General features: G+C 21.7%; 4 protein-coding genes across 6 annotated transcripts; 3 read left to right on the top strand and 1 right to left on the bottom strand.

Moving 5' to 3' along the window:
* Positions 1-917: 917 nt before the first annotated feature.
* Positions 918-2337, top strand: LOC122851508 (metabotropic glutamate receptor-like protein P). Of its 2 annotated transcripts, none has more exons than XM_044150775.1 (5): positions 918-1227; positions 1347-1586; positions 1671-1934; positions 2077-2201; positions 2257-2337. In XM_044150775.1, the coding sequence occupies exons 1-5, from the start codon at positions 972-974 to the stop codon at positions 2320-2322; spliced, it is 951 nt and encodes a 316-aa protein (XP_044006710.1). In that variant the 5' UTR covers positions 918-971; the 3' UTR covers positions 2323-2337. The 2 variants fall into 2 exon arrangements, with proteins under 2 accessions (XP_044006710.1, XP_044006709.1); XM_044150774.1 differs by having other exon boundaries at positions 1671-1988.
* Positions 2338-2556: 219 nt separating this feature from the next.
* Positions 2557-4948, bottom strand: LOC122853536 (protein singed wings 2). Its single transcript, XM_044154037.1, has 9 exons — positions 4926-4948; positions 4519-4668; positions 4264-4423; positions 3956-4115; positions 3722-3873; positions 3477-3665; positions 3246-3404; positions 3013-3123; positions 2557-2874 (listed from the first exon to the last, which is right to left on the bottom strand). The coding sequence occupies exons 1-9, from the start codon at positions 4946-4948 to the stop codon at positions 2602-2604; spliced, it is 1377 nt and encodes a 458-aa protein (XP_044009972.1). The 3' UTR covers positions 2557-2601.
* A 1029-nt stretch (positions 4949-5977) lies between these two features.
* LOC122851519 (SUMO-conjugating enzyme UBC9-B) lies at positions 5978-7655 on the top strand. 2 transcript variants are annotated; one of them, XM_044150787.1, is made up of 6 exons: positions 5978-6079; positions 6166-6236; positions 6570-6653; positions 6742-7004; positions 7081-7143; positions 7564-7655. In XM_044150787.1, the coding sequence occupies exons 2-6, from the start codon at positions 6171-6173 to the stop codon at positions 7577-7579; spliced, it is 492 nt and encodes a 163-aa protein (XP_044006722.1). In that variant the 5' UTR covers positions 5978-6079; positions 6166-6170; the 3' UTR covers positions 7580-7655. The 2 variants fall into 2 exon arrangements, with proteins under 2 accessions (XP_044006722.1, XP_044006723.1); XM_044150788.1 differs by lacking the exon at positions 7564-7655 and having other exon boundaries at positions 6025-6079; positions 7081-7147.
* An 858-nt stretch (positions 7656-8513) lies between these two features.
* Positions 8514-9528, top strand: LOC122851518 (vitamin K epoxide reductase complex subunit 1). The gene is made up of 3 exons (XM_044150786.1): positions 8514-8865; positions 8952-9049; positions 9126-9528. The coding sequence occupies exons 1-3, from the start codon at positions 8684-8686 to the stop codon at positions 9350-9352; spliced, it is 507 nt and encodes a 168-aa protein (XP_044006721.1). The 5' UTR covers positions 8514-8683; the 3' UTR covers positions 9353-9528.
* Positions 9529-9743: the final 215 nt, after the last annotated feature.

Below are 9743 nucleotides of genomic sequence, written 5' to 3'. Positions count from 1 at the left end.
TTCCTAATTTTCTTCCAGTGAAATATCGCATGAATCGTAATTATCAATTTGAATAATTAATTATTTAAAATATTGTAAAATTGAAACAGCAACAAGAAAATGAAATTAAAAAACATAATAAAATAAATATATATATAAAGCACAGCCAAATTTGAATGCAAATTAGAAAAAAAAAAAAAAAAAAAACGTAAATATAAATATAATTGTATATGTACGAAGTCATGTAGCACAATTGTACGAGATGTACCAGGGCTTGCACTAGTAGACAAGTAAAAAATGAAAAAAAAAATATATATATAATTATATAAGAATAATAAAATAAGTATATAATATATAAATAATAATATAAACGAAATAAAATAAGACTTAATTTACAAACACAATAAATAATAAGATAACAAAAAAATAAATTGAATCAACGTGGCCTTGATTCAACGATCATTTTTAAGCAAACACACAATGATGTATTGTAATCACGTGTTTATAATTTTAATAAAATATCACAGCGTTAATTAAATTATTTTCATTTATTTATTATAAAATATTGTATAAATTTTAAACTGAAGATTTTATTTATATTTATTTATTTTTTTATTTTTTAATTTAACCCTTTATAACCCTGATATTTCATATAAATTATAATTTATAGTTATTAAATTGTTGAATATATATTTAAAAAAAACATTTTAAAAATATTTTTAAATAATTTTACAATTATGAGGAATTATTATTAGCAGTAATTTTAAATTGAATTTCATGTGGTTTTTTTTTAAATTAAAATTAGATAATGATTTGAAGTTTAAATTATAGTTAAAGATTTAAATTTTATGATGAAACATTTGATGGGTTTTTAAATAGAACAAACTGCATGAAAAACCGACAATCGATGATCGTTTAAATAAATAAACATACATGTGTCTGAAGTTGGTAAAAAGTGATTTATTAATTTGACATGTCGAGTCAGGATTATAATGATGCAGAATTCATCATCATTGGTATCATTCTCCCCAAGATCATCTTCATCATCTACGTCATCATCCACATCATCATCAACGAATATACAAATACCAAAATCACTAGAAAAAATTGATAACGCAAATGAAATATGGAAAACAATAAAAAAAAGATTTCCAAAAACTGCACCATTATTTAATGAACTTGAAGAATCACTTGATCGTGCTAAAAATCTTGTAAAAATTATAAAAACATCAAATTATCAAGACCTTGGTATTATTATTATAAAAAAAAACAACAACAAAAATAATTAAATAATAATTTTTATTTTTAAAAACATATTTAAGTGTATATTTTTGTTAGATTAGTATTTTTCGTTTTTTTTTTTTAAGCTATTCAAGTTTCAAGCAGCACAATTGAAGATAATATATCGTTGAAGGAAGAAGATAAAATTGATGAAAAAAATGTATCAATTGATAAATCACCATGTCAGTCAGTCTATTCATCAGATGATGTACAACATTCAATGGAAATTGCTAGTCTAAAAGAGTGGGAGGGTTTTGGAAATTATGATACTATAAATCCTTCACTTTTATCTATAAAAAATACAAAAAATAATAAAGAATTACTTGGTAAAAAAATAATTATTATTTATAGATAATATATTTATTTATTTTTTGATAGTTTAACAATTAATGATAATTTAACAATTAAAGAAGCAGCAAATCAAGTTGAAAAAATTGAAGCAATTTGTCCAAATAATTCGCGAATAATTGATAATATTATTGACAAAACAATGAACACAATAGCTGTTATTAAAAATGTTGATAAAATTTGTCATTTACAACCAACAATAACAACAAAAGAAGCATTTTTTGGACCAGCACAAGAAAGAGTGTCTTCAAATGCTGAAATATTTCATAAAGAAAAAGTTAAAATTGTCAAAGAAAATATAGACAGTCCAAATTTATCACCGAGAGGTAAAAATACTGATAGAAAAAGTCCCTCAAGAATTCCAAAAAAAACATTTCGTAGTAAAATAAATTATCATATTATTTTTATTAATTATCAAAAAATATTTTATCATTTAAATTAAATTTTTATTATATTTTTTTTTGTTAGTAAATGAAGTTAAAAATCCAGGTAAAATTATGACAAATAATTATCATCAAAATTCATTGAGATCAGGAAATTCAAGGATTAAAAATTTATCAAATTTTCCAAACAACAAATTATCAAATTCTAAGGTAATATTTCATTTTAAATAAAAACAAATTGACTTGATTTTTTTTTATTCTACAGACAATTGGAGATAATAAAAGTCCAAATAATTCAGCACGTGAAAAAATAAAAAATGAAAAAAAATAAATACTAACATCAGCAAAATTATTTTAGTTTTAGTAAAAAAAAAAAAAAAAATTTCGACATTTGTCTGACAGATAAGCTTGAAAAAAAAAAAAAAATAAATACAAAAACTTATTTTTATAATAATAAAAAATGACAATTGCAAAAATAGCATAAAATTTTTATTTTCAATTATTATTTTTATTACAAAATAACCAGCAATAGAATTTTTATCTTAATTTATTTTTTTGTTTCTTAGATAAAATTATACTGTTTTTATAATTTAAAAAATGTTATTAAAATTCATGGCATTTTGGCAACAAGCCAAGGTAATTTACCGGTTTTTTTAAACGACCAATAATCATAAATAACTTTACCAAGTATAAGTATAATCATACTTGCTAAAAAAATATTTAACATATCAATTGGTTTTATAAAATATTCACCATCATTTGTAATACATATTTGTGTACGTGTTAAGTCTCTTATTGGTTTATTCAAAACATCAATATGACCAGTATGACATTTTACATCATGAATATCTTTCACAAGACTTGTATAGCTAATTAATAAATCCTAAAAGGAATTTTAAAAAAACAAATCATTACATCATTTATTCTTTTAAAAATACAAAGAGAAAAATAAAAAAAAAAAAATGAATTTCATTATTATTTAAACAAACGGTATTATTAAATTATTATTTTGCAAATTTACTTGAAAACCAGGTGTGAATAAACAATCACATGTCCAAGGATTATCACCGAGGTAAATACTAACAGCATTGCCACTTTGTAACAAGACATTTTCCAGTGCATATGTCGGTAGCTAAAATTAATTGCATTTAAAAATTAAATTATAAATAATATTCCTCGTGGATTAAACAAAAAAACAAATCAAACAAAATTATGTTTCATTTTTTTTTTAGCTGAATGATTAATGATACTTACGTCAGTCAATTTATTTCCCCGTAAACTAAAAACACGAAAATTTTCAAGCCAATAAGAACTTTCTAATTGATTGATGGATTCAATGACATTATTATCTAAATAAAGATCTAGTACTTGACGATAAACTTGATTTGTCACTAGTGGTGTTAAATCAGATATCTAAAATAAATAAAAAATAATTTCAATTATAAAAATAAATATTATTTTAGTTTGTTTTAAAATTAGATAAACCTTATTTCCATCAAGCCTAAGAGTTGTAACATTTGTTGGTATAAATTTTGGCATTTCAGTTAAATTTCTATGACTACAATTAACTGATGAAAAAGCCATTAATTGTTTTGTCGTTTGTCTTCCAATTCTTCCAACAACATAGACTAATTCACATTCACAAATTGTCAATTTACATTCTTCCTCAAGTTGCTATAATAATTTCAAATTATAAAATAATTTTAAATTAATTAATAAATATTATTTACCATTATTATTTCAATGACTGAAACAAGTGGACGACCTTCAAAGGGAATTGAACAGTGTAACTTGTCACGATCAACAATACGTCTCGATAATGAACCACTTGTCATATTTAATATCCATGTCATTGACTTGTCATTACATTTCCATGGATTTCCTTTGGAAAAAAATTCATCAAACAGTCATTTAACTACATGAAGATAATATGTATTTAAAATTAAATTATTGATAATATTTACCAGCAAGATAAATGTGATGGAGCATCATCATTTCATTTAATTCATTTGGATCAATTTTAGCCAGAGAATTATTTCTTAAATCTAAAATTCTAAGTCTTGTCAAACTTTTAAATGCATCTTTAGGAAAAATTTCCAGGTGTGTTTCGGAAATTTGAAGTTTCTTGAAAACAAATTTGTTTTTTTTTTATTTTTTTTTTTTTTGAAGAAAAAGAATTAAAAGAGTTGGATTAAAAAAGAAAAATACTTGTGAGGTTTAAGTTTTGTAAGAAGATAATGATAAAGATAAGAAAAAAAAAGAAAAAACATACCTCGAGATATTTTGCGGGTGAAAAAGTTGATGAGAAATTTGTCAAGTTGCTGTTTGCTATTATCAAGTTTTTTATATTTGGAAAGTTTGATACAAGTTCTTCAGGGTTTAGAGATAATTCTGGCCAATTACATATTGTCAGACTTTTAATTGACGTTGAACTTTGTATATAAATATTTATATTATTATTAATAAATAATTATGAGAAATTTATTTATTAATTATTGGAAATTAGAAAAAAAAAATTTATAATTACTTATTTTTCCAGTGTCCGTAGTAGCCGGAACACCACAAATGATTATTTTCTTCATCAATAAATAAACATATTGATGATTTATTGTAAAATTTATTTAAATTATTTAAACATGGATTATTTTCTTCTGAAGAATTTATTGTTAATATTATTAATAAACTGTAAATAAAAATTTGATATTAAAAAATATAACTATTATGCAAATAAATTTTTCATTTGATTAAACGATTAAAAATAAAATAAATAAACAATTTAAAAAAAATATTATTTCATTATTAAATACTTTAACCTTGGTTTTATATTTTCTATTTTTTTTTTTCTTTCGAGTAATATTAAGTACAAATAAATTCATTTTCTTGGTAAATTTAAACTTAAAAAATAAATAAAAATATCAACCTGTGACAATTAACATCCTACATGATGAATTTACCATCTCTTATCTTTTTTTTTTTTTTATTTACTTATTGACATTTTTCATTCAAATGATATACATAAATTCAAATAATAAAAGATAAAAAAAAAAATTATGAAAAATATTATTTTAAGATGATAAAATTTATTAAAAAGATAAAAAAAAAATTAACATTTAATAATTAATTGAATAATTTTTCATTTTAAATTGACAAAAAATAAATTTAATTTAATATAACAATTAAATTTTTAAATAATAATTATTATTGTTAATGTTAAAAATACTTGGGATGTGAATAAAATAATATTAAATTTGGCACGCAATGATATTATCTCAAGGTACGTATTTTTATTTTTTCAATAACACATGTGTTGTCTCTTAAATAAAATAATAATTCCCACCTGATTATATTTGTTAATATACATCAAACAATGAAAAAATAGAGAAAAAAAAACTCTCTTTTTAAAAGAATCAAAATGAATCAAATTAAATCAAATTAATTTTAATTAAAACTCACATAATTATGAAATAAAAATTCATTTTTTTGGCTTTTTGAATGTTTATTTATCTTGATAAACAATTCATTTGCCAATTTAATTAAAAATTTTATATTATTTTTATAAATATAACACGCGATAAAATTAATCCAAGCTTTAATTTATATATTATATATGTATCAGGTGTATTTTTAGATTAGCTGAATTTATTTTGATATGAATTGTCGTACTGTTCACGAGTTTGTGACAACAAGTGATACGTACACTTATGTTAATATATATTTTTTAAAAAAAACATTATTATTTATCTCACACTGACATTTTTCCCAAAGAAAAAAAAAATATATTCAAAAAACTCGCGGGTTTTTTAGTGATTTCTTCATTACCAACAGAGATAATAGTAATTTAAAATTCTAGTGAAATATTCACATGAAAATCCCTACAAATGTGTTCATAAAATTAATTATTACATGGTTTTTTGAACGCGCTTTTTTTTGTCTCTCTTTCTCTCTCTCTTGGCTCTCTTTTTTTATTTTGTGTATGTCGCATATGTGTGTGTGTTTTGTCAAGCATCCAGAAACCACGATTTTTTTTTGTCGTTAACGCTTCAACGTATTTTTTTTTTCAATTTTCAATAAATTGTCATTAAATTGAGGTATAAATTATTTATAATTAATTATCAATGTTATATTATATACTAAATATACTTAAATAATTTATCATCATTTTTTTTTTTTGCAGTTATAATGTCAGGTATCGCGAGTGCCAGACTTGCCGAAGAAAGAAAAGCATGGAGGAAAGATCATCCATTTGTGAGTGATATTATTTTTTTTTTTTTTTTTTTCATATTTCACAATTTTAATAGTATTTTAACGCGGGAAAATTAATTATCATATTGTTATTAATTATAATCAGCTTTATTTACATATTTTTTTTTTAATTCAATTTTTCATTTTTAAATATAAACAATAACAATTTGTTTATGAATATTTCAATTAAAAAAAAAAAAATATCTACATTTATGTCAGTGGTGAACACTTGTTTGCGCACTAACCTAACTTTTTTTTCTCTTTCCTTTTTGTTGTGTTGAAATTTTATTAACTTGTAAATTATTTGACAATAATTAATGTTATTATTGTTATTAGGGCTTTGTTGCACGTCCAACTAAAAATCCAGATGGTACATTGAACTTGATGAGCTGGGAATGTGCAATTCCAGGAAAAAAAACTGTAAGTTGTTTGATAAATATTTTCGATAAATTGTATTTGGATTTTTCAATTATTAAATAATTATTTTTTTGTTGATGAATATATTTAGACTCCATGGGAAGGTGGTCTTTACAAATTAAGAATGATTTTCAAGGATGATTATCCATCAAGTCCACCAAAATGCAAATTTGAACCACCATTATTTCATCCAAATGTTTATCCATCTGGTACTGTTTGTTTGTCATTATTGGATGAAGAAAAAGATTGGAGACCAGCAATTACAATTAAACAAATTCTTTTGGGTATTCAAGATTTATTGAATGAACCAAATGTCAAAGATCCAGCTCAAGCTGAGGCTTACACTATTTACTGGTAATTAATTTTTATTATTATAAATTTGATTATTATAATATTTTTCATTTATTTGATTGGTTGTTTATTCTTTTAGTCAAAATCGATTGGAATATGAAAAACGTGTAAGAGCACAAGCAAGAGCAATGGCACCACAAGAGTAAGCATTTTTTGTATTTATTATTTATATTTTTTATTATTTATCGAGGGAGTTTTAATGTACCAAATATATGGCATCATTTAACTAAGTAGAAATTATTTTGTTGATTAAAAATTTTCATCATTTAATTGGTAGTAAAGGAACAAAAGAAAATTAGAAATAATTTATAATTTTATTTATTTTTTTAATTTACATTTTCATCACTTTGAAAAGACTGGGAATATTATTTTTGGTATTAATAATTTATTTATATGCTAAAGGTTATTGGATTTAATAATAAATCTTTATCTTTTATATTTTTTCTTGAATTATTTAGGGAATGTTAAATTACATCAAAACTCTCTCGTAAATTTTACAAAATATTTCATCATCTTATTTAAATAATTAAAAATAACAAATGAAAAATTTTTTTTTTACTAGAGAAATGGGCTTGTGAAGTGAAACTGAAAACAGCATACGATAAGATCAAAAACATTTCGAGTTTATTACAACAACAAACCGATGTTTCAAGAGAAAAAAAAAATAAAAAAAAAAAAACAACTTGTGACTATCTTTAGATATAGGAAAAAAAAAAAAAAAACATACAATAAAAATATTTAAAATTAACACATAATCACAGGTATCCAGTATCAATAATCCGAATAGAAATAAAATAATTTTTTTTTTTCAATTTCTATTTCAATAATATAAAAACAATTCACTTTTTTTTCTCTCCAATATAATTAAAGTAAAAAAAAAAAAATATTTTTGTATTCGTTATAACTTTTTTCTTTTTTCAATTAAAATAAACAAATGTTTTTTTTTTTTTTTAAATCTCAATTAGAAGTTTGTACAATTCAAATGTAACTTATTGAAATTAAAGTAAATTTAAAAAAAAAAAAACAACAACATGATTGCACAATTTAGTTGAACATTAATATATCAAAAAAAAAAATAAAATTAATATTCCAAACATAATTTTAAATTTGTATTAGTCATTAATAATTATTCGTAAAATAAAATATCTTCAAAAATAATAATATGTTTTGATGTTGCTGATTATTCATGTGTTATCAAATCTCATTCATGTGCAAGTAAATTTTCAACTTGGCTAAACATTTTTAATGTAATAAACCAATCATTGACGTTTGGCAATTTAAATATTTATAATTTTCTGTATAAAATTTGAATATTTATCTGAAAATAATCAATAAAATATTTATATATTTAACAATAAATAAATAAACAAATAAATATAAATAAAATAAAAGTTTATTTTGTTATCAAATTGATAAACAGTGTTGAAAAAAAAGAAGGGTAATAATAAATTGTGATTAAATTGGATCAAAGTGCGCCTGTTCACAGAAAAAATTGAGGGAGAGAAGAAGAATAAGGTTCAATAATCGTAACATAATTTCGCGCGCAGCATAATTCACATTGCACCAAACTACCAGTATATCCCAAAAATATTAAACAAGTAGTACTCAAAATAAAAAAAGGACATTGAATTATTTATCATTTAATAATTGTACATTAAAATATAATTGAATGATAAATAAAAATGATACCTACAAGTGGAAAAATTCATAAATTAAATACTGGACTTGTAACAGCTTGTGTTGTTGGATTAGCATTATCATATTATGCATACTACGTTGAAACTTCTAAAGAAAAAGATTCTAATTATGAACCATTGTGTGACATTAGTGAGCATGTTAGTTGTACCAAAGCTTTCATGTCAAAGTAAGTTATTAAAAAATGATAATTTTATTTAATATTATACAGCAACAATGTTATTTAAATAATAACTAACATTTTTTATTTTGTAGATATGGAAAAGGCTATGGATTAATTTCTGAAGATTCAATTTTTTATCTTCCAAATAGTTTGTATGGATTAGGATTTTATGGACTCGTTGCAATAATCAGTAAGTTGGAAATTAAATATCATTAATTTCATTGATTAAAAATGATAATTGAATTTTTTTGTTTTATATTTTGCAGGTGTTTGTAATAAATATTCTCATGCGGTTTTTTTACTTATACTCGCTGTACTTTCAAACATTGGTACTGTATACTTGACCTGGATATTACACCTACTCAATGACATATGCATAGTTTGTGTTGGTACCTACACTGTTAATGCAATTATTCTCATTTTGAGTTATTCAAAATATCGTATTATATCAAAACCAATTATTCAAAGATCAGCCAAAAGAAAAAGACATTAATTTTTTTTTTTTCAATTATTTATTTATTTCATTTAACAAACATTTTTAATATATCATCAACGAACCACTGTATACGGCTGTGTTATACATAAAAATAAATAATAATATTCCTTCAAACTTGTATTTAATTAATTTATTTCTTTTGTTAAAATAAAATGTCATTTTAAAAACAAAAATTATTAATTCATTTAAATTGTTAGATTTTTTTTTTTTTTATAAATATATTATTAAACAGCTCGATTTTATTTATTTAATAATATAAATTAATTTAGAAATATATCTATGATAAAATTTTAAATAACAACAAACAAAAATATTACATAAAAATTTTTCGATGATAAAAAATTAAAGAAAACATAACATCGAGCTGATTGAGACAAAAAAAAAAACT

Source organism: Aphidius gifuensis, linkage group LG3, assembly GCF_014905175.1.
Source record: "Aphidius gifuensis isolate YNYX2018 linkage group LG3, ASM1490517v1, whole genome shotgun sequence".
Lineage (NCBI taxonomy): Eukaryota > Metazoa > Arthropoda > Insecta > Hymenoptera > Braconidae > Aphidius > Aphidius gifuensis.
Note: the sequence above shows the minus strand (reverse complement) of the source record. Positions and strands in the feature narration are given on the sequence as shown.